This window comes from Spinacia oleracea, chromosome 2, assembly GCF_020520425.1.
Source record: "Spinacia oleracea cultivar Varoflay chromosome 2, BTI_SOV_V1, whole genome shotgun sequence".
NCBI lineage: Eukaryota > Viridiplantae > Streptophyta > Magnoliopsida > Caryophyllales > Amaranthaceae > Spinacia > Spinacia oleracea.
The window spans coordinates 61843818-61869059 of NC_079488.1; the positions used below are offsets into that span (position 1 = coordinate 61843818).

The following is a 25242-nucleotide window of genomic DNA, read 5'->3' on the forward strand; positions in this document are numbered from 1 at the left end:
TTCGATGCAATTGTTGAGAACGTCCTCCATTGTTGCATCTTGAATATCAGGTTCAACAGGAACTTGAATTCTTTGAGTGGATTGAATCACACTCCTAATTAGGTTTTCCATTATATATCGATTTCACAATTTCGATCTCCTTGCTGCGTTGTTCTTCCTCTTCTTTTGTTTCGATTTCAATGTCGATCGTTTTTGTTCTTTTTTCTTCCTTCCTTCTGCGTCCTTCTTCCTTCTTCAATGTCGATCGATTTCAATGTCGATCGTTTTTGTTCTTCCTTCTTCCTTCCTTCTCTTTCTGCGTTTTTTTCTCTCTCTCCTTTTCTGCGATTTTTTATGCGCCTTTTCTCTCTCCTCTTTCTTTCTTTCTTTGCGTGATTTTTTTTCTTTCTTTCCGTGATTTTCTGCGCGTTCACACGTGTGACAACTTGGTGCACATTAATATTAATGTGCACCTGTTGCACACAAGACCTTTTGTAAAAAAAAACACAGTTGCCAAGATCACCTCAGAAAATGTCATTTTCACCAATGAGGTCTTGACCGATGGTTAAAATTTAGGAAATTTTGTGAAACACTACCTTTAAGTTTGGTGGTTTTGTGAATTGCTACCTTATATTTTTCTTTTTAAATTTAACTACCTTATAAGTTTGGTTTGTTTGACTAACACTACCATTTGACGTTTTTCGTTAATGTTTTCCGTCGTGTATTTCTTCTATTCTTTTAAATATCTATGTTCATTTGTCATTTTGTGCATTTGCCATATTAAATAACCGTTGTAGTGGAGTCCAAAGACGTAAAACATTAACAAAAAAGGCAAATGGTAGTGTTAGTCAAACAAACCAAACTTATAAGGTAGTAAAATATAATTTCCTTTTTAAAAGGTAGCAATTCACAAAACCATCAAACTTAAAGGTAGTGTTCACCAAATTTCCAAAAATTTACAACAATTCTCAGGTTTACATTCCCGATCCATTTGTAATTTATCTTGTCTTTGTCTCTAATCCGTCGCGAAAAAAAAGGTCCTTTTCAAATCACAAGTGACAACCCCCTAAATCACGATTTGCTTAGCATTACTGTTGTTAAACGAAACAATAAAATTCCTAAGAAATGGGTACCAGAAAACGTGTTTGTGCTTTTCTCTTCTCCAATCCAGGTCTTTACCAGCACTCTATTGCGAAGCTAAGATTGATTAATGGAGTTGATTATTCATCAAGTCGTCGTCAATTCAGTGTGGTTAATGGTGAAGCTATCCGGTAATTCATCACCAGTCCTTTAGTTTGTTTTTTATGTCATTCTAATTGTTAGCTTGCTCAAGATGTTGTTTTATGGTTTCAAGCAATTAGGGTTACAGGCATAGTTATCTAAACTCCTTAAACCCCACGAAACTGCGAACCCAAAAAAGGTAACTTATTACGTGAATGTTTTACATTTTAGCTTAACAATCTTATCTTAGCTAGCCAATTGCGTATTGATACTGGTTATGAGGATCAGTCGAATGCTTTCAGTTTATTCTGACTTGGTGTATTTAGTTGTTAAATTGATTCTATTACTGGTTGTTTCGCTTTGCGGTTGGATTCTTGTGCCAACAAAAGAGTATCGAGTAATCACATGATTGCACAATTACTTAATCCAATTTTCTTTATTCAATTTGGGTAAATGAGGGATTGGTTAGATATTGGTGTTGACAGCAATGCCTCTTATTATTGCAATTCTTTTCTTTTGTAATGCCATGGAATTTCCAATTTGTTTGTTATTACAAGTGTATGCCCAATCATGATATGGCTTTTTTCTTAAATTTTTAGTTTTGCTTCGTAGGCATTAAGATTCTTGAATTTGAGCATTAACATTGTGAATTTGGATAATTTCCTTGGTATATGAGAATCAACTTCTATTGCCATGTTCCTTCGTAAAGTGTAATTATGATCCCTCCATTTGGTTTATCATTTTATTCAATTGGTGAGATTCCAGTGGGTAATCATGGTTGTTTTCTCTATGTGGTTTTCCCCCTTTTGCGTTTATTTAAAAATTCTTTTTACTCCCACCAACTGTAAATTAAACAGCTGAAGGAGAAAGTAGAGGACCTGAAAGGAGTCAACTAAGATCTAAAACTGAGATAATATGTTCAATACTAACATATTGGATAAATTATGCTCTTCGATTTGTAGTTGCCAGCAAGTTTCTTTTATTTGTCTGTATGGATAAAGGATCTTAAGGGAAGGAAGGGAAGCAAGAGTGAGATATACCTTGCTTTATTTGGAAATGGATTGAGGAAAGGGAAATAAATCGGAATGATAACCAACCCCCCCCCCCCCCCCCCCCCCCCCCCCCCCCTTACTTACACACACAAACTATGTCCAAATGTTGGAAAATGCTACTACTTATGCCAGTGCACTCCTTCCCTCGCTTCACTTCCCTCACCTGTCCGTTCTCTATGATTGGTAACTAAACACACATCCTCTTTTTAAAAACCCATCCTAGTCAGAGGGCCACACACGTGATGGCTGATGCTAAGCCTGACGTGGTGAATGTTTTATGCAGAGGGAAACAGACAACCGAGCAGCTGTACAAGCATGTTGATGGTTTGTCGACAGGAGCTGAAGTGACTGCAGTGAAGGTATGTTCCTGAACTAAGTTCTATCGCCAGTGTTATAAGCTCAGGGTTACTTTCTGAACTTTTACTTAAAGCAGTCATTATATGTTGACAAATTCTTTGTGCATGAGAATGTTCTTGCTTCCTTAATATGCTAGGCATGCTAGCTGTCTTCACTCTTCACAGATTTAGAAAACTTCAGAAATGCAATGTAATAAGCTTCAGCAAAATTTGAAATGTCTGGCAAAGTTCACAAAGTTTAGAAGAGGTTGGGATATTTAATTTGGACTAGTTAACATATAAGTTCTGACTCGTTCACAGAAGTTGTGAAAAGTATATTAATAAACAAAATGAGGTGAAGCAAAGCCCTGTGTAAGGCAATGTTGCCCGGAGCACGGGTCTGACCCCCCAGCTGTAAATTGTTGTCCGCATCCCAGATTGCATGTCCTAATATGCAGGTCAAATGATAGTCCTCTTTCTATGTCCCGTAAAACATAAATACAAATGTGTAGCTTTGAGTTTTTTAATGATGGGTATGCATTACGCCATAAATGTTTCTGATGTCCAGGGAATGTAGATGGAGAGATAAACAGAAACGACTTAAGATTACAACTACAGCTGTTCTTACAAGAATTTTGGTTGATTGGTCTTATTTTTCGGCACTGTTTTTTATTGTAATTTTCAACTGAAAGTCACTGAATTTCTTTTGCAGGACCAATTAGATCCGTTTTCCCTTGTTTCTGATGAAATATCACCCCTAACCGATAGATTGCGGTCAATGGTGGTCACAGAGGTGAACCAGTAATAATAATATGGTTTCAGTGGAGGTTGGGCTACTAAATGCTGGACGTTGTATGACATTCACTCTATTTGCTTCTTGCAGGTCCCTAAGTTGGCATCTGCTGCTGGATATTTCTTTAAGAAGGGAGTTGAAGGAAAGCGCTTTCGCCCGACAGTATGTGTTGATTGCATATTACCAAGCACTGTACATATCTGTATGTGAAATTTGATGTTAAATGACACTGAATAGTTCTTGGGCGATGGGAGTTCACGTAGAGAGTGTCCAGACACGTGTAAACTGAAGCTGGTTCTTTTTTGGAAATTTGATAGAATAATAATTGTGAACACGCTGTCCCTATTACTGACATGTGGTCTGTTGTCGAAGTGCACACAAACTGAGCCTTATATACTCTAACAAACTGCTAAGGTAAGTAAGACTTGATCCAACGGGAAAGTTAGTCTAGAAAAGCATGAGTAGTAAAAGCAGTTATAACGAGTAACACAAAGAGGAGGAGGGTTGGGTACAATTGTACAAGTATCAGATCTCAAGTAAAGTAACTACAAAGGAAAATGAACAATTACCCTAAAATCAGTTTAGAATCGGATTGGACCGGACTGAACCAGAACCTGACAAATGTATTTTCTAGACCTAGAGATCACACTGATTAAAATTGGATGAATATGTTTAGTCCAAAACCTGGACCGGTCCAAACATAAGTCCCGTCCAAGTAAGAACTTTTATAACAAGTATTAGTTTCCTCAATCGATCAATTCACAATGATTTTTAAAACCATGCTTTGAAGGAAAGAAGCTACATACTATCATCAATCTTTCTAAACACTCCCTCCATCTTTTAGTAAGTGAAGTAACTGATCTTCACCTGTAACCGAATTAACCAGAACCGAAAATAACTGTAAAATTTAAATCAACCCGAACCGATCCGAACCGAAGGCCCGAAATCAATTCGAACCAAGAGCAACTAGAATTTACCAATAGTTTAAATACAAGTTTCTTTAGCTTTAAGTATTATTATTGTTATTATTATTATTATTATTATTATTATTATTATTATTATTATTATTATTTTCATTTTATTTTATTCCCTGTTGTGCTATAGGAAAAAGCTTTGATAATGTTATGAACTTATGATATGTGGAAATGTAATAAAGCAAACTTAATAAAAGAAATCAAATTTCATTTATAACGACATATTGTCCTAGAAGTAATCCGAGCTTTTGGTATCGGTACTAGTTACGTACTTTTCTAAATCATGATAATTTATTGTTGATCACTAAAATACATTACGCAGTATTATATTTGTCTATGTCTCATGTCTCATGTCTCGTCTTCTCTCCCGTAAATTAGTAGAACTAAGACTTGAATCGCCTAGTTTATCACTTGTAAAAATTGAAAATTAACCATTGATCGTTTACTATAACTTCCATACCATAAACCATTAAACTTCGAACTGTATACGCCTAAGTCTTATCCCTTAATTTTTTGTAAAAAATATTTTTACATGATAATAATAATAATAATAATATAAATAATAATAATAATAATAACGATAACAATGATAATAATAATAATTATTATTTCGTGAATGACCACCAAATCTAAAGAGCAATAACCTAATCAAAATTCGACCCAACTCGAAAAACTTGATCTAAGCCAAATCCGACATAACCCGAAAAACCGGATTCGGTATGAACTGATTTGATATGAACCGGTTCGATATTGACCCCTTAGTTTAAAAAGGCGCAAGACGTACTAAGGCGCACAATGGTGATGGAACCTAGGCGCAAGGCGCAAGGCTTGCGCGCGCCTTTTGGATACGAGGCGCACATAATTTCCTAATACAACAACAACAACAACAACAAAGCCTTAGTCCCAAAAACATAATTTCCTAATAAACCTTAAAATTCGGTATAGAACAAAACCAGTGTTTAAAAAAGCGCAAAGCGCACTAAAGCCATATGAGTCCTAGAGCTTAAGCGTAAAGCGCAAGCGCAAAGCGCGAGCTTCATCGAAGTGAAGCGCACTTTTTAAGAATTCAAGGTTTCTTTACCATTATGGATATATATCTTACTGAAATAACCACAAAAACACATAAACATCTGATTTTCTTCCCTATTGCTCCTTGTTTTAACAAAATGAAGCATATAACATAGTGTTTATCATGTAATATCCACTAGGAAACAAAAAAAACTATGCTAGTATTTTCAAAAGGATATGTCATCTTTTTTTCTTCTTTTTTCTTTTCTTTGGACTCTTCGCCCACTTTCTATTGTTAAGGATTAATAGGATGTGGTCCAATAGACAATAACAACATATAAAAAAAAGCTTTTAAAGTGAAAAATTGAAAAAAAAGAAGAATTTCAATGAAGCTCAAAAAAGCGCGCTTCATACGCTTTTTGCGCTTCATGCGCTTAAGTATGCTTCGGTGCGCTTTTTCACAAACGCTTCGCTCAGACCTAATTAAGCCCTTTGCCCTAGAGCTTCGAGCTTCAGCGCTTAAGCGAGCTTTAAACGCGCTTTTTTAAACACTGAACAAAACTAACACAATTTATACTCAAAACAACATAATGCTATTGGAGTGTCATATTTTCTTGCCGGTTCATAAGCATCGCGTGATCCCATCGATGATGTGACTGAATAGAACCTTCCATGGTAATTACAAGCTGGAAATATGAAAATTAACTCATATTATGCTACTGCCACTACCCAAAGAGCTTAGGTTGTAGAGATATGACCGTTAATAGGTCATATAGTGTCACGGTCCGAATGTTTTGACACTGGATCCGTGCGGCGCGCTCTTGCCTATGGGGCGGCAAGGGCGCAAGCCTTGTGCGGAAAGTGAATCTCAAGGCTCGGGACACGAGCGGGTGTTTGCTTCTGAATGGGCACTCTTGCCTATTGGCGACAAGAGCGAGGGTCGAGGGTCGAACGGGGCGCTTGTGTGCGCACAGCAGGCACAAGCGGGACCGTCGACGAGAGTGTATCTATTGTGAGGGAGACTTTATTGGGTCTTAGAAAGCTTAAAAGCATGCGACAGCACAATATCTATAAAGGCTAGCAACAACACATGAATTAAGCAAAGACATCTTCTGATGAGAGGTAGTGGTTCATACCCCTCATAGAGGTTTATTTTGAATTAGCTAAAACTTGCCAGTGAACACTGGAATTACAGTAACATGATAATTCTCTCTAAAGCCTAGAAAACTATTAGAAAGATCCTAGAAAGCAATAGAAAAGAGAAATACAAGTAAAGGAAGGTTGGATTCTAACATATACGGTGTGTGTATATCATTAAAAAAGGAAAAAAAAAAGTAAATAAAAGATCCACGTCAACCTGCCCCTGAAGACTGAAGGCGCACAAGGCGCTGTGCCTTGCGCCTTACCTAAGGCACACGACATTAGTGAGCCCGTAGAGCTGAAGGCTGAGCCTAGGCGCGCCTTGGGCGTGCTTTTTTAAACTAAGATTGACCTGATCCAATATGAACCCGAAATCTTGACCTAAACCTGATTATCAAACAACCGTAGTAACCCGAAACCCAAATGAACCCGACCCATACCCGAACCCAATCTGAAGTATAAATGGCCCAAAATGACCCGGTTCGAACCCGATCCAAACGACCCGCTTTCTAGGTCTACTCACGCCATCAATTTTTACAATAGAAAATTCTTTCACTCTCCATTTCCTACAACAAAGAACACACCCACTTACCCACTTCATATTATACAAAATTCAACTTGAAATTCTAAAACTACGTGCCGGTTAAACCGATGCACTTATTCAAAACGTGGAGGGAGTATAAGGTATTGTATCAATTACAAACTGCGTCCCTTTTTGTTTGTCTCATTTACCTTTTTACGTTTTCAAGGCACCCGTTTAAACATAGATATCATCAATTTTGTATGATAAAAAATTATAATAAGTTGACATTTTGAAACTACACATCGAGACGTATCTAACAAGATCCCACACGGGTTTGTTTTTTCTTATGTAAATCGATAAACACTGATGGTCAAATTCTCTCTTTTCAAATGGAATAATCCAAACGGGACAAACAAAAAGGAACATTACAAATTCATTATTCAAAATAACATTATGGTTGGTCCTTACAAACTGAACATACATATCAAACTTCATGTCCATTGTCAAACTTGACCATATTCTTATATAATTTCTTAAAAGAAATTCATACCATAATCAGACTTAAATGGATTCTGAAGCGAAGTTAAAGAACCCTTGTTTAATTTAGGTTAAAACATTCGTCTGGTCCAGTTTTGGTGTTTTCCTTGGTTCAATTGAATCCAGAAAATGAAATATTTATTGACTTGGAAATCTAACCTATTGTCTTCGGTGTGGTCTGAACCGATTTTTCAACAACCTTATTCAAAGTCGAAGGAAGAAGACTATAAATAGTATCATAAATGTTATTTAACACATGGCTAAAGTGCTAAACCCAAATTTGTTGTGCATAACTGGATCGATAAACAGGGTTAGAACTGTATGAGGGGGATGGGTGTTCAAATACTATCATACTTTGCTTGTGGGTGTTATGAAATAGGTCAAAAAGCAACCTAATATTTCACATCTTTCTCCGCAAATATTGCAGAATTTCAATAATCAATCCAGTTTAGCATTTTAACGTTGATCAAGTCTAGATTTTTCTTATCTTGCCAAGTATGTTCACTGAGAATTGAATTTCCGTGTGCAGGTTTTATTGTTGATGGCCACTGCTTTGAACATGCCTGTGTCTATGCCCTCTGTTGATAGACTATCACCTACCGGGGTAATAGATAATCTGGAAACAGAGCTTCGTAGAAGACAACAGTGCATTGCTGAGATCACAGAGATGATCCATGTCAGTTTATAATAAATATCATTCCTCCCTTCATATTCTCTTTTGCTTCTATATTAAATGTTCTGCTCAAAATTGTTATATTCTCAAAGTTTGAGTTACCTTGATATGATGCTGAATCGGGCTTGTGATGTGTGGACTATGTAGTTTGATTAACTAAATTTAAGTGCAATTTGTGTTACTTTCTTACTACTTTAAATGCAAGTTGTCTGCTACTTTCATTTTGTCTTACTACTTTCTATATCGATTGCTTCTCTTTAAGGCTTTGTGTAATCTGACTGCCATTATCCACCTGTGGCAGTATCCATAATAGACTTGTTTTGTTGCTATTGTCTCTATTCTTTTTCTTGCTGTTAGGTGAAAATATTTGTAGGCCAAACTGCCGAATTATCTTTCCCAGTATTAGATCCTGGTCTTTCTTTGTTTCATGATGGCTTCAGGGGGAATCAGATACTTTATGCATTTCTTGTCCTCTAAAGATTTCTAACTATTCCGTTGCTCACTGGAAGAAATTGAATTCCTGCAGGAGTTATGTACATATTATCTTTCTACATGATGTATGCTTTTGGTATTTTCATTTCTTATCTGTTAGTGAGTTACCAAGTTTTGTGTTAGCTGGGAATTTAGGGCATCCTCTTAATTGTCAATGTATAATATGGAGGAGACTTTAGAGATTGATGGTTGAAATGAATGTCCTCCATTGGTCTCAAGTAAGATTCTTTTGTTGTTGTAGGTGGCAAGCCTTCTTCACGATGATGTATTGGATGATGCTGATACACGGCGTGGTGTTAGTTCATTAAACTCACTGATGGGGAATAAGGTAATGTTCTCAGCTTCTTGTGCAGCATGTTTATTGTGATAGATAATGGCTATTCTACATGTCATATGTTGCCTTATTTGTTTTTAATTTTAAATTGATACATCAGTTGCTCAGTTCTGTTAACTGTAGTATTCAGAAAATCTTGGCACCTTTTTGTTTTGATATTTTCAGATTGTTTCAAAAGTTTCTTTGTCAGCTTATTACTGTAGGTGCCTACTATGTGAGTCGGATTTTTGTGATATACGTATCCGGAATTCCTTTTTCTTTTCAACCTTTTTGGTATCGGAAGTTCTCAGAATACTCTTACATCTTACCCTCCCTTTTTTGTGTTGGTCTCAGTGGCAGGAAACCAAAACATATCTATGTTTGCATATCATGTAATCGAGAAAAAAACAGGGGCCAAAGGGAATTAAAGGACAGCTTGTATGATTTTTTTTTTGACGAATTGTTTTGTAAGGGAATTTCCCGGGAAGTATAAATGTGTTAATAATTTAATTGAAATATGTTAACTTTTCTAATTTGGAAGGACAAGCATAAGAACTTAGAGCCTTATCCAAGCCATTGCATTTGGCATGCATTTCAAACTCATATTATCTTCAAGAATTTGGTAGAGTAACACTGGTAAAGCTGTAGTGAATCATGAAATTTAGGTTGACTTTGATTTATTGTAGCAATAGGTGGGCCCAAATCAAAAAAGGAAATAGGGGGACCGTTTATATTGTAAGGCCCTATATTTCAAAAGATTTATGAGTTTGATCTCCAAATGAAAGTTTTCTTTCTTATCACAGTCATCATTATCCAGAAATTTATATGTACGCTTTACTTGTGCTCATGGTGTAAAAACTGGCCCGAGTTAACTCGTATCGCCCGAGTTAACTAGGTTTTGGAGGCTGGCGATACGAGATATCCCGAGTTGTCAAGGTGTTTTTAAAAACGGCGATATCTCGGCCGGTTCAACCGATCCGAATGAATTTTGTCCGCATTAAACGTTAGCCTCATATCTACTCGGTTTTCAGCCGAATTCCCCATGTTTTCGGTAAAAAGAAAAGGAAAAAGGAAAGAAATGGAGAAACTCCACTGAAATAGATTAGAGAACTCCCTTTTCAGAGCTAAAACAAGAGAGAAGAGAGAAGGTAGACAAAAGTAATCATTTAAGTATGTCATGTGTACGGTTTAAGGGAGGGGACTAGGGTAGGCAGTGAGTGGGGCTGACATGGGGCTTCTTTTTCAAATTTCAAATTCCTACGCGACAACCGCGACACGGTCCGCGACTAACGCATCATTTCCGTTACCGAGACTCCGCGACCGATCCCGTGACCGTGACCGATACCGCATTTTTTATCTATGCTTGTGCTACTCTTCCTTTACAAAATCCCTGCTTTTAGTGCAGAGCTCAATTTCGACTCCCTGTCGTTTGAAAACTAACAAGGAGATATTGTGTAGGGGTAATGCTTGTGTGAGACAAGTGTATAATTAAGGAAGACTTCTTTAACGTTACAAAAGGTTACCTTATTATTAATAACTAAAATTTTAGGGTGACTTTCACTGTGAAATGAGGTGAAATTTTCCTTCACATGTCACGCGATCGTCTAATGGTAGAATTTGCCATTTTGTAGAACTTAATTAGGAGCCGAAAATGTGTTGTATAGAAAACTGTCCTTTGAAACAGTTCCCACTTCTAAGTGCTTTATAAAATGTGTCTGGGTGCTGAAGACCAGTGATTAGAGTCAATTGCTCTTATTGGACTAGGGGAGGTGGTTTCGAAGTGGGGAACCAAGGTGCTCTGTACACCAAATTTTTTTATTCTTTATTTATTATGTGCGACTACTTCAACGAGGCGTGCACTTTACGCTGTGGTTTGCGCCTTGCCTCTAGGATCTCTATCTCCACACTACACCTTTATCTTTTTCAAAATTTTGCCACTTGAAGGTCTAGAATTATTGGCTTAATGACACAATATTTGGTCTCGTTTCCATCAGCTAGGTTTATCTTGCATAACATGGCTCGTCTGTCCCACTTATGGAAGTACAAGAATGTCAAAGGTATTCGTTGGCGAAAACTAAATACACAACATATGTAAGATATGTAAGATGTCTGTGGGATGTATCACTCAATGTATCTAGATTTATCTAGATTCTAGAAGGCTACAAGTCTATAAACAGGCAACCTTAATACTCCCCATGTCCTGTCTTTGGGAGACTTTCTTGTAGTGGGTCATTATTATGTGAAGCAAAAATAAAAACTGAGATAATGGGGAAAGTTCTTTTTTAGGAGAGATAAATTGGGGAGAAGGGAAGGTTAATAATTTTTATGTGGTGGACCCAAATCATAAAAGGATATAGGAGTCTATTTGGAACAAATAACGTAGATGGTAGTATCCCGTTTTTTAATGGCCGGTTTGGGAGAATAAGTCCAAAGAGATTAGAAACAAGGAATGCAAGTTGGAAGGAAGGATAAAAGAAAAAGGCAGCTGGCAAAGGATGATGCATTAATACTTTTTAGTAGGATAATCGATGTCTCCCACTTGTAGGATGTGAGACATTTCTTTTCCTATCTAATATATACACTCTCCGTTCCCCTTTTTTACTTTAATAAAAAATACTCATTCTCCCCTCATGCGCCCTGTCAAATCAAGCCTCCTTGCCACCAGAAATTTAGGTACTGATAATTTATAAAACTAATCCTTGAGATTGCCATGATGAGCCGCCATTACCTCCCGAAGGATTTGAAGTAGTTTTTTCTTTGCCATTTGTGAGAGAGGCGCTTGTTAGCAAATTCTCCTCAACGTACATGGCTAGGGAGAAAAGTCTACCGAGGATCTTTAACAAAAATAATTTTAACAGTTTTTCTATTTGGTCGCTTTCGCATTTCGTACTTCAAAGTTTACCATTTTCCGTTCTTGTTCTATGCCTATGCTACAGATTGATGATGTTTGTCAAAGGTTCTATGCTTTCTTTCTACATCGCTTAACATCTATTGCGTAGTATTACTTATCAGCTAGCCATGTCTAATTATTGGTTTGTTTAAAGAGGTGTAGTTTTCCACTGGATCTTGGATCTAATGGTAGTAGATTTGCATTTCTTTGGTAAATGGTTGCCTACGTTTCCACCCCCCCTATCCCTATCTTGTGTTGAGAAACAAATCATTTATTTTAGACATTTAATGGATTCCTCGAAATACAATTGCTTGTGTCGTTTTATTCTATTAATCCTAAGTTAGTCCGTTTATTTTTGTATTTGTATCTATTTTAGTGGCATTGCGGTCTCTGGGATGTAAATGGGATGTAAGTGGTCGACGAACATGTTGGATCTTGGTATATGAGTGAGTTGTGGGATTAATGCACCATGTGTGATCCAGTGTATAAAACGGCGCGCCTAGGTTCTGAGGCGCAAGAGGGTGAGGCGATTTCGTTGACAATTTGTTTCACAATTACTTTTTATTGATTATTAGGTGCGCCGTGTGACTCACTTCAATGAGGCTCACCGAGGCATCTCATCTTCAACTTCCTTTGGATTTGCTACATTAGGATGAGTTAGTTGCACTAGAACTCTAGAAATATGCGTGTTATAACTAGTTATTATCTAGCTTCTTGGACTTGTATGTAGATTGTTATAATTTTAGTACTTCATATTTTATTATTTAATAATTGTGAGCCCAAATATAAGGAACTTCATATATTATTACCTTAAGAAATTAAGAATGTATTTTATTGTGATTATGTAGGAAGGGAGTTCAAGTTGTAACATTCATTTTCAAAAGTTGATTAAAATTTGGTTGAGCTTTCATCAAGATTTTTGTGTACCTCTAAGACACATGTTCATGAGAGCTTAGTTTTCCTAGGCTTCAGGCGCTAGAGAAATCACTTTAGGAAGACTTAGCAGAGCGAATTACAAGAGGCGAAATGAGGCGTGGCGCTAGGCGAGGAAAGCAACAACTTTTGTGTGTGAAGCGTTCTGGTTGGTTTTTCCCCAGAGAAAAAGTTAATATTTGAAAAAGAAAAAAAGTCATGCGCTTATTCCCACTCCCTGGCCCCACACCGTCTCTCTACAAGTACTTACATGGTTAAAAGGAGAGAGAAAAGTAACATCCTTTTCACTTTTTTCTTTCTTTGTCAGCTACCCAGGTGAATAGGTATTAGGTGATATCCCCTCACTACGGAGGTGTTAACGCTTTGTTTGGATAGCAAGATAGAAGGGAAAGGAAGGGGAGGGAAAGAGGAGGAAGGCTAGGGGGAAGGTGGAGCTATATTTTTCCTCCAAATCTCTCCAATTGTGGAGCGATGGGATCCCTCCCCTTACTTCCACCATCCCTTATCCAAATCCTTATTCAAACAAGGGAACTTGTTTCCCTTTCTGTCTCTCATTTTCTCTTATCCAACTAAGTTTAAGTGACATCTCCCCCTTTTTTGTCGCTTTATTTTCTTTGATCATAACATATTGTTTAGTTGAAAGCATCTTATACTTAGAATGTTTGACAATCCATTTGTCCAAGAATCTAGTAGGAATTTAGCCCATGTATTTAGGTGAGAGAAATAATTAAGGGGGGGGGGGAATCTGACAGTAGCGGTAATTCAATATGGGTTGGTGGTTGAATGACATTTAATTAAAAACAAGTGGGCAATAAGGTATTAACTTGGGATTCCTTATTGATGCGAGGGTAAAAGGGGGATACAGTTTTGAAAAAAAAGGAAAGATACCAAATAGGACTAACAAAAAAACAACTCTAAGGAAATATGACTAACATTCAAGACTAGAGAGAGTAATAGTTTCATGACAATGACAGTAAGACTACACAGTCCTTTAAAGGAACTACATCCAAATAAACTTGATGTAATTATCCATGGAGGATTCAAGAGAGTTGACCAGGATTCATTGGGATTTTTGCTTGCAAATCTTTTCTCAGTTGTTTGAATCAACAATTCAACACCTCAATTTCCGGCTTTTCCAAAAGTAAATTTCATTCCGAAAGTATGGGTGGCTTTTAGGTGTGAACTTTTGTATGGAATTTCGGACAATCCATGCGTATGTCATACTCCAAAAGCGAAGTCTGGGTTTGGTTATTTGTCCGGATATTTGCTTGCTCAGATGTGCTAATAGTGAGTCTTGTCACATGGTTTTTTCACATTGTTTAGAGGCAAGTTTACCTCTTGAAGAGGTTGTTTGAATGCATGAGGTATAATGGATTTTCCCTTTGGAGGTTGTGGATTAGCTACAAATTTGTTATAGGGGGTCGGTAAGAGTAAGGTTGGTGTGGTGCAATGGTTTCATGGGATCTTTGTGGTGTATGGTATTTCTTTTTCTTCTGATTTGCTGTTAGACAAAGTGAAATTACTTGGCGTGATAATAGGCTAAAGTAGCAGAGATTCAAGGATTACTCGGTTGAGGAGGTTCCAAGAAACTGGGTTATTGTGTGATTTACATTTTTTTTGTTTTAGGGGACAATTTGTCTTTTGCGTGTACTCCTTTTCATCAGTTGTTAAGAAAATGATACAATTAACTTCTCTGACAAATCAATAGGATTATTGGTTTCTTCAGTGTTGAGCTGTTGACCCATATAACCTATGACAAATAAATTTTGGGTAAGAAAAGAGAATGGATCAAAGTACCCTTCTCTCTGTCCTTGACCTCCTTGTCACTACCTTTTATCTATATTTCTTTAATATTGTTATAAAGAATCTTGAGTACAGGTTAATTTACTTCATCTATTTCATACAGTGCAGTTGGCAGTTTTAGCGGGTAATTTCTTGCTCTCTAGGGCTTTTGTGGTGCTAGCCTCTCTGGAAAATGATGAGGTAAATGTTTAAACTTGAGACATTTGAAATTGTGATTTGAAATTGTTTTTTCTCCTTTCTTGTCGGTTGTTTCGTTATGCTTTGTTAGAAATTCAGATATGAAACAAAATTTTAAACAAGGATGTGCTTTTCAGATCGTATCGTTAATAGCTGAAGTTGTTGAGCATCTTATCACTGGTGAGACAATGCAGATGACAACGACATCTGAGCAGCGTTTAAAGTATGTTTTATGCTCTCGGAGTACTTTTTTCTCATCGTCTGCAGTCATGCTTTGTTTGGAAGGGGTGACCTTATACATCATTTACAAAAAAAATTGGCTGCCATGTTGAGAGAAGGGTTTTTCTTAGCACTTGGGATGCTTGGTTTATGCATAAAAAACTGTTTTCTTATCTTGTCCAATCTCAGGCTATTGTGAATCAGTGTGGACTGTGGAAGGTGGTGTGCTCTGCTGCATGTGGAAATTTTTCTATCAAGGAAATATATCTTAAACTGAGAGGCAGCTAAGAAAAAGTGCCTTGGCGAAGAGTCTTGAGTAATATTCATGCTTCTCCCAGAAGTGTTGTTATTTTTGTGGCTTAACTAGTTTTTATCCCGTGCAATTCACGGTTTCTTAATTTAAAAATTCGGTTATAGGGGAGGATGCGGAAATTATAAAATAATAAAAATATGATGCATTTGGGTTATAGTGAAACTGAAATTAGAATGCGACACAAATAAAATAAATTTTAAAGAAAAATAACATCTAATCTAGGAGAAGATAAATAAATAATAATAAATAAATCAATGAGATGACTTGTGGCATCATGGTATGCAAAACATCCTGTTTTAAATATTAGTGTAGATTTGCAAAACAGGCTTCCTACAGTAGACAGATTGATTCAATGGAGGGTAAATTGTGATCCCATTTGCTGCTTATGTAAAGAAGAGCCTGAGTCCAGTTCTCATTTGTTTTTTAAGTTCAAGTTTAGCGCTGAAATTTTGCAGAAGATTTTGATGCTACTAGGTTATTCAAGACATGTGCAGAGTTTGAGTGGAGAGATAGATCATTCTTTTAAAAGGCTACGAAGTCCACTGATAGGTGCAATTTGTACCTGATAGCATTTGCAGAAGCTGTTTATTGTATTTGGTTGCATCTTTATGATGAAATATTTAACACTAGTTGTAAATCTAGTGATAGTATTTTCAGGAATATAATTTTTGGAGTTGCTTGTAGAGCAAATGAAAACATGAGGAGGTTGTTGTTAATCTAATTTAGCTGCATATGAAGTGTTGGGTTTGTCACCCTTCCTAGGAGGTGGGCTTTTCCAATACCGATGCTCCGCTAATTAGCTTGTTTGAGGTGTTGTAAGTCTTTTTTTTGTGTGTGACTGTGTGTGTGTGCTGTACTTCTCTTTTTGGTGGTTAATAAAATGATTACTTAATGTGAAAGTTGTTAACAATTCCACATATTGAGGTAGGAGTGGGATTGTTTGTCTTAGACAATGTTGCTGTTGATATTGGGCCCCTAAGGTATCTCGTCCACATTCTAGTATTAGGCCCCTTAGTGAGGTCTTCTGCGTCTATAAGAAAGGAAAAATTTCACCTATGCATTTTTCATAAAAAAATTCAAACTACGGGAGACTCTTCCCAAAATGATCCGAGGTAACCATTAACTTGCTTCTCCCTTTTCTTCCCTTTCTATCACCCAACGGACCCTCTTCTCCTCTCCCTTGCCTGCAAACCATCACTCCTGCCTTTGACCTAGTCCCTCCCGGCCATACCGCCTCCATCAGCCTCCCTTCCTCGTGGTTTCCTCCTCCGTCTCCCTCCCTGCCTCCTCCCCCAGCTACACAGCTTACTCTGGTCCCTAACAGCTACACACCTACAACCATGGCTTTGTTCCTTATCAAATCATTCTTCTTTTTCCTCCCCTTGCAGAAAAATCATCCCCCACGATCTCTCTTTCAAAACACATGTTTCTAAAATTTTCTTCAATTCGATAAGACCAATTTGGAAAGTTGGAGATATATTATAGACTGTAAAGCTAACTTGTATATGGACAAATCAACAATAAACTATATGGATGAACTTATATTGTTCACGAGCACAAATGGTTTTGATTCCAGCACCTTTTGACTTCTAGATGTTCATTTGTTTATGACGAGTTGACGACCAATATCTGTGCAGCTGTGCACTTTCAGGTTTTTGCATACTGCAACAAACTTTCTGGAGTTTCCAATAATTATTGATCTTCATAGTAGACTTCAATACTACATTGGTGTAGAGGTTATAAAGTGTGGAAAGATTGTCCAGAGAAAGAGAGAATCCACATGCAGAAACAGAGGAGAGAGAACAATAGAAGGGGTTGGAAGAAAGTCACTGTGCCACATAAGCAGTTGACCTGCTTAATAAGTTAATGTAGGTAACCAGATCATTTTGGGAAGGCATTCGTCAGTTCTGATTATCATGGAATGATGTCTAGTACCATAGTTGGGATTGTTGTTGTGAATATTTCCTATAATTTATTTGTTTTGTAAAAAGAGTAGGAGGGCATTGTGTCAATGATGCATAGGCTCAAAGAATTCTTTCATCATGAACATCTTGCCCCTCCTGAAAGTAGCACTTAACAACATTATTTTAAGAAAACAACTGCTGATATACTGATATTAGCGTGAATTAAAATTTCAAGTGCTGATTGTACCATTGTCACAGTACTTTCAGAGAGGATACTACGAAAGGCAGAACAAGGAGGAATAAAATATAGAAATTATGTAGCCGTCACCCATTTCACTATTTAGTGATTTAAAGATGTGTAATATGGACTTTTGGTTGCAGAGGCAAGAAGATAGGATAGTTTGGTGGAACAACTACGATCGTCTATTTTTTCACATTGATCAGGTAACGTGCTAAGCCTACCAAACAGTCAAACACATCTTTCATAATCAGTGGTTGACCAAGAGGCATCGCATGTTTTAAAGATACAATCAAGTAGAATAGCTAGCTTTCAAGTAGCTCTAGAACTAATATTCTGAAACTTTATTCTTTCAAAGAGAAAACGGCAATGGTCAAATTAAGTGTGCAGAGTTGAACTTGCATGAGGCTGCTACAGTGACATGAGGATATTCAGGGTAAATTGCTTGAAAGACTCAGTTGCATTCTACTAATTATAAATTCATACAGGGAAAAAGATAAAATAATAAAATATTTTATGGAGGTGAATATTTGTTTGTATGGTATTCAAAATTTTCTACTTGATGTGACGAGGGATTTAATTTGGATTGACATAATTTTGGTGAATCTCTATTAGAAAAGTTTTAAAGCGTTTCCTGGCAAAATAAATATAGGGCTGTCAAGCTATTCACTTTTCTGGTTTTTATAGTGTTGTAAACATCATAGGTTATATTGCTACTGTTCTTATATCTTAGAATTACCTGGAAAAGACTATCTATGACAAGTTTGTTGCCTTCCCTGTTTTGATGGTGGTTTGCCATTTCCGAAACTCAGTAATTTAAAAGATTGATAGCCAATCTAGTAGGTAACCCTTTTTTTTTTAAATTTTTTTTTTTCTGGCTGCTGGGGCACCATATGTCCAACTATATGTTTTTCTTTTCCAATCCGTTGTTTTTTTGTGATTTCTCTATTGGCTCAGATGGGATGGCTGTGCAGTGTGCAGTTGTGCACCAACCGTTTGATACTCTTTTATTAATACCTAGCTGCTTTATGACATATTGATTTTTTTATTTATGTTTCTCACATCCTATGTTACTGGAACTCGGTTACTAGTGTGGGACACGGGTGCATGTCCTAGTGTCTGACTCGGATAAATTAGGAAAATTTCCATGGTTTTATCCCATAATGAAGTGTCTGAGTGTCCATACCCATATCCGAGTGTCGAGGATTAGACACGGGTATTTCAGGTAAAATGAAGAGTACGAGTAACAGAGCTCATATCCGTAGGGCTGATATTTGGTTCATGTCCACTTGCAGCATGCAGTATTACATGGAAAAGACCTATTACAAGACAGCGTCATTGATCTCAAATAGCTGCAAGGCAATATCTCTTCTTACGGAGCAAACTGCAGAAACTTCAACGTTAGCTTATGATTATGGAAAACATCTCGTGAGTAGTATATTTCTCACTATATTTTACAGCTGGGTACATGTAAAATGTTAAGACTGGAATGGAAAAAAAAAATTACTTGTCAAATTTGTGAAGAGTTTTATACGGTAGATCTTCTTTACAGGTCTTTTAACATGCTATTCTTTCTAGTTTTGCTTGTGTTATCAGCTATCAAGTACAGGCCTTACTTGTGGAGCATGTGGTTAATAAAATGATGATCTCATGTCATGAGGCTTAGATTGTTAGCTTATATTCTACTACATGGATGTTGAAAACCTTCAGTTGCGTGAAGCTGCGTATGTCCTAAGTTTAGTGTTAATTGTTTATGTTGCATGTCCTAATTGCTGAAAGGTTACGTTGTTGTCTCTAAAATTATTTGCTCCGAGGCTTAGGAAATCTTTTAAAATATTGGCTTCTGAGGAATATGTGGAATTACCAAGTCATGGGTTGACATGTGAGAAATTTGGCTTATGACCTCTGGCTGCATGAATTGTGTGGCTGGTACTGTTAAGCTTGAGGAATATTTGAAGACGCGTTCTTTTGTTTTGTGGTCGGTATTTATCTTTTAATCACAATCTTTTGTATTCTCGTTGCAGAAATTATTTTGCCTCTAAGTGACTTTCAACTGTTAGACCTCTATTAAGATTTTTTTTTCCCCGGCTTAAGAACGTGTTTTCATAGGCAAAAGACTGTATCTTCTTTACCTGTGTTCATTTGAAAATTGCCTTTGCATTGTGAATTATGATGTGGTCTTTTGTTGTCACAGAGTACAAAGGATGAATTTTGGATTATATAACTTTGAGATGGGGCTGTTTGTTAGGTCAACCTGAGGTAACAACTGTTTCTTAGCACAAGTAAGCAATCTTACTAATCTATGAGGTAACAATATGCAGTGAACCATCCCAAAGAATTATATTCCACATCCCACAAAATAAACTAACAGCCAATTTTAAATCAAGAGTTTTAAGATATTAAAATGATACATTCATCACGTAACAGCCATAAGTCCATAACACTTGCAGAAAGCAATACATGATGAATAATTCACTTTGCTTGGGTAGTGTTGATGTTTTTGTTTGCTTTCTGCAAGTATTATGGAATATGGATTGCTATTTACCACAATAAGTTTACATCCTACGCATAATTAAATATCTACTTTACCCCTTCCTTATTTTATCCTTTCTCTCTCTATCTCTCTTCACCCACCTTCCCCTACTCTTCACTTAACCTACTACCACCACCTCTGGTCAGCCATAAGTTCAGCCACCACCACTCTAGCAACCATATTCTGGCAGCCACCACTCTGCCGACATAAAGAAACAATGACACTTACAAAACTAATTTTCAATAACAACTAATATTGAAAATGATTCATGACTTATTAATGTTTACAATTGTTTCTAATTCCCCAGTTAATTGGAAATGAAGATAATAAAAGAATAAAAAGGGGGTGTACGCGGATCGTGCCTCAGCCAAGGCGTGGGCAGAATTGATAGACGCCCATGCCAGGTGGTGGCACCATTCTGGGACGCCTCTTTTTTTAATTTTCTTATAGAATTTCGACTTGCCGGTGGCATATGGCGGTGGTGTGTGTGGTGGGTGGTTTGGAAGAGAGGGGTACTAGTACTGGTGGCGGTGTATGGCGGTGGTGGTAGTAGCCGTCGACGGTGGCTGGTTGTTTGAGAGAGAAAGGGGTAAGAGGAGTATGGTAGAAAGGAGGTGAGTTGGGTTTCTGTAGGTTCAAAGTGGGTTGGTACTTTTTGTGGTTAATATATCCGGAATGTGACTTGTTGCTACTCCTATCTCTCATTTATGACAATCCTAAGTCTATGCTTTATCTGTCAGACTCTTGGTGATAATAGCTTTGTTTGGATATTAAGGCAACTTGATTTTATGGTACCTTGTTTCTGTGTATTGATATCTTTGACGATATGCTCCTTTTGCTTACGTAGGTATATGTCTAAAATGTCATGGTAAAGAAAGTGTTATTCCTTCTGAGATCTCTGAAGGGATACATTGCACATGTACATCCCTATTTATCTCACAGAAGAAAGCTTCTGTTAAATAAGTGTCCTATAGCACCTTCCATGAGCTCATTCTGGACTGGATATCTATGTAGACCATGGAATTATTTGTAGACCTTAAGGACCCCATTTCCCGTGATCTTTTATTGTGTTTAATTTATGAAATCTCCTAATGGCATTTGCATAATATTATACTCAGATCTGTTGTGTGCTGCAAAATCTAGTGATTGTTTTACTGTTCATAAAAATAATTGTTCCAATCTGACTGATTAAAAAACCCCATTCAATGATATCGGTATATATATACATATATTTTTCGTTATATCTCCATTTCTTTTTTTCTCCCCAGGGACTGGCGTATCAACTGATAGATGATGTTCTTGATTTCACGGGCACATCTGCATCTCTTGGAAAAAGTTCACTCTCTGATATTCGCCATGTAATCTTTTACTTTTTCTATGATAGAGCATTGTACTTGTTTGCCAAAAAATATTCTTTAAGGAAGTGGGACCCCTTGACACACATCAAAAGTGTACGGAGGCCAAATCCAGCCGAGAAGCCAATGTTCTTGTAACCTTGGCTTGGAGGTTAATTTTATGGAAGATGAATTCTTTTTAAACGTAGATAGAACTTCATGTCACAATCAGCAATGCTCCTGGCAATCGTGTATTGTGTGCATCACTACTACAGAACTGTACAAACTGTGTGTGTTTGTTTGTGTTTGCGTGCAGGTGCGTGTGTTGTGTGTGTGTGTGTGTATGTAGATAAAAAAATAAAATCCAGTCCCTTCTTTGAGGGGCATAGTTGCGTTTGGACCTCCCCAATATTGGCTGCCTTTTATTTTCTTCAATCTCAAATTGCCACATATTGCTTTCTTCTCCTCAGGGAATCATCACAGCTCCGTTGTTGTTTGCTATAGAAGAATTTCCTCAACTAGGTGAAGTTCTGCAGCGAGGCTTTGACAATCCTGCAGATATAGATCTTGTAAGTTTTTGTTTGAACTTCATGTCAAATTTTGCTTGGTTTCTTGTTTATGAATTCTGCATATTACCAATGCTTTGATATAATGTTGGGTGACAGTTACTGAAGTAAACTTCTATTTCATTTTCCTAAAAAGATTTACATTTAAATTTTTTGAAGTACTATCATTTTGGCATTGGGACCCTGCCCCCTGGTGCACCTAAATGGTCAATTGGGAATTGTTATACCACTCGTGATTTTCGAGGAGGAGCAATGGGAAGAATTTGTATACCCATTTGACTGAACCCCTAAATCATAAAACTTTCTTAACTACTATTTTCTAGTTTTTGTTATGACTTTGTTGAAATGTACTCAGGGGTCGTTTGGTTAGGATATTCATCTAAGGGAAAGGGAATGGACTGATATCATTCCCTTTGATCTTGTTTGTTAAGCCTGATTTGTCATTCCCTTTACCCTATTTTTTTTTTCACGTCACTCCAAAGTCTTCTAAGTTGATTCCCCATTCGTCCCTAAGTATTTCCATTCTCTTTCCCCATCACCTCCTAAGAACGTTGACCACCATAACCAATAACATTGCACAACAACTGGACCTACTATCGAAATCACCCCGTCGCTGGCTCCACCACCCTATTAGCCACCTCAACCACTACCGGAAAACACCGGCAACCTCCGGATTTTTTAGTCGACACATATTCCTTTTTGGGATTTTTTTATTTAGTTGACACGTTTATCTTTTTGAAATAGTTTGTAAGATACAATTCCAATTCTACCCCTACCCCACATTACTTTTTGGAAGTCGGTACATTGGATAGGTATAAGTTAGGGCATTATTGTCTTTAGACTTTTTCTTTCACTCCTTAATTTTGTGTCAAAATAAAGCGTATCATCTAAATAAAAGCGGATGAAGTATATTACTTTCTTTTCTTCACCAAATTATAGCCAACGTTATTTGTTCCTAGGAAGTTCCCTAGCAAACTCCTTGGTAAATCCTATTTACCGTCTTATTTTACATCAAGAAAATAATGTACAATACGTGGAGTAATAGAGTTATTTGATAGGATCCCGAAGACTCCATTTCCCCTCCAAATCTCTCCAACTTTTGATGGATTGTGTTTATTATAGGAGGGGAAATGGATCCCTTCCTTTCCTTTCCTTCCCCTAACCCCCTTATCTTAACAAAGGGGCTTGTTCCCTCCCTTTCCCTTCCTTTTCCAATTCCTTTTATCCAAATGAAGCGTAAAACTTTGCTCTAAATAGATCAAAGGCCTATTTTATAATATAGTTGGCTAAATAAGCATAATTACATTAGCTAGAGAAAGACTTTTATTCTCGCTGATTGAGTATTGTTCTCTATTTCTCCTGGCTTCTTCTTTTGATAATACTTCGTATGTGTCAATTACTACTGAATTGGGTTTCGTTTATTTATTACGGAGGTCTAAGGAGATTCAATTGTGTGAGAAGCATATTCCGCTTGAAGTAGTAAGAAGTTGATTTACTTTCGGCATTCCCTTTAACGTTCTTGTCTCATTTCTCCTTTTTTCACGGTGATATATGGAAAAACGTTCACTAAAGAGTTTTGAATACATATTATGCATATATAGTGCTGGCTGAAGGATTTTGGTGGTTTTTGATAGAGTTCTTATTTGAAAAATGTAGACCTAGGAGTATGGATAGGATGCCTTGTCTAGGATAAATGCTTGTCATAGATGTCTTTGGAAATTCGTCTACAAATTATCCAGGATAAAGATGATGAGTAGAGGGATATAATTATGTATTTCAAAGTTATTCTCTATTTTGTTTAGGGAAATATTTCAAAGTTATTCTTGATCAAAAGGTCTTGCGCGCACTAGGTGTACAATAAATTTATTGTACACCAATATAACTTTTCCCCAATTTTTTGTAACTTTAACCTAGTTTTGATTAACTTTTATATTAATAATAAAAAAGTTGATAGATAAACTTTTTAAAGGGTTAAATAATTAATTTTATACATTATTTGTCATTTTAAAGAAATAAGTTTTATTAAAATTAAAAAATTTATCACAAAAAAAATACATAACTTTTACCTATATAAGCTTAACTTTTAAGCATTTTGAGTTAACTTTTACTCCGGTGTACAATATTTATTGTACACCCATTGTAAATAAGAATTTGTGATTCCTGATTACCCTTTAACTTAATGTTGTTAGTTGAAGGGCTCTTCTTACTGAAGTTGTAAGATTTTCTGTTTCAAAGATATTATTGTAATTGGGCTTTCATCTTTCATGGTGGGGGTGTGCAAGTTTTTTCCTTTGAACTATTGTTCTCATCTTCTATATCCAATTGCTTTTCCACAAGAAAATCATGGTTCTTTTTTATTACACTGTTACGCTGTTACGTTTTAAGAATGATTATGTTTGCTTGCACAGTTGCATGTATTTTCTAGAGATTGGCTGATTATCGGCGTACCGTTTATTTTTTGAGAAATGTAATCTTGTGTTATGTTTAGGCTCTTGATTATCTAGGAAGAAGTCAAGGAATACAAAGAGCAAAGGATTTGGCACTGAAGCATGCAAGGCTAGCGGTTAAAGCTATTGATTCTTTGCCGGAGAATGATGATGAAGATGTTAGACAGTCCAGGCAAGCACTAGTAGATCTTACAAAGATAGTGATAAAAAGAACCAAGTGAGCAAATATTACCTATAGGTATAAATCCAAGATTTTGTTCGATATATGATGAGCTCATGACGTCATGTGCATACTCGTATTTTCTTTCTAACACTTTTGTTTGAGTTTAGAAACTACACCCAATAACCGAAAGCAAAACGAAAATCCTCTATGTAGAAGGTTTAACAGTGAAGATATGGGTTGTAATAACGTTACAATGTATTATGCTTTGCTGGGTAATTCATTGTTTGGAGGAAAATTCAAAAAACATCTACGTAACGTTTCTGTACATTTGAAGATGTATACAAATTTTCATTTTTTTATAACAAGTGATTTGATAACAAATTAGGCGGTGAGCACTCTATTCGGATTTTTTTTCTGGTTTTTTCATCAGATATTATTGAGGTTTACAAAAATGTACTAGATAGCCTCGTGTATTCAATAGTTCACCAGATCCGCGTGAGAATTTAAAAAATGCATTTGATGCCCTTACTGGTACACGATGTTAAGTGATCGTTATCTTATTACTTAATGGTATAATTTGACCACTAATCTCTGCAAGAACACTCCAAATCATCAGCATTGTTGTCAGAGTCTGTCTCAATGACGGCCCTGCCTTTGTCAACCAGCTGCAAGTTTTGCCCCA

The 25242-nt window shown here is 36.7% G+C and overlaps 1 protein-coding gene across 3 annotated transcripts; it reads left to right on the plus strand.

The window, feature by feature from the left end:
* Positions 1 to 962: 962 nt before the first annotated feature.
* LOC110804837 (solanesyl-diphosphate synthase 1, mitochondrial) lies at positions 963 to 24918 on the plus strand. Of its 3 annotated transcripts, XM_022010444.2 has the most exons (12): positions 971 to 1250; positions 2536 to 2611; positions 3300 to 3380; positions 3471 to 3542; positions 8092 to 8238; positions 8969 to 9055; positions 14775 to 14846; positions 14981 to 15066; positions 18813 to 18945; positions 21319 to 21408; positions 21855 to 21953; positions 24439 to 24918. In XM_022010444.2, exons 1-12 carry the CDS (start codon positions 1105 to 1107, stop codon positions 24616 to 24618), a joined length of 1269 nt encoding a protein of 422 aa, XP_021866136.1. In that variant the 5' UTR covers positions 971 to 1104; the 3' UTR covers positions 24619 to 24918. The 3 variants fall into 3 exon arrangements, 2 of the variants coding, with proteins under 2 accessions (XP_056692849.1, XP_021866136.1); XR_008927866.1 differs by lacking the exon at positions 24439 to 24918 and having other exon boundaries at positions 963 to 1250; positions 21319 to 21700; XM_056836871.1 differs by lacking the exon at positions 21319 to 21408 and having other exon boundaries at positions 968 to 1250.
* The last annotated feature ends 324 nt before the right edge of the window (positions 24919 to 25242 follow it).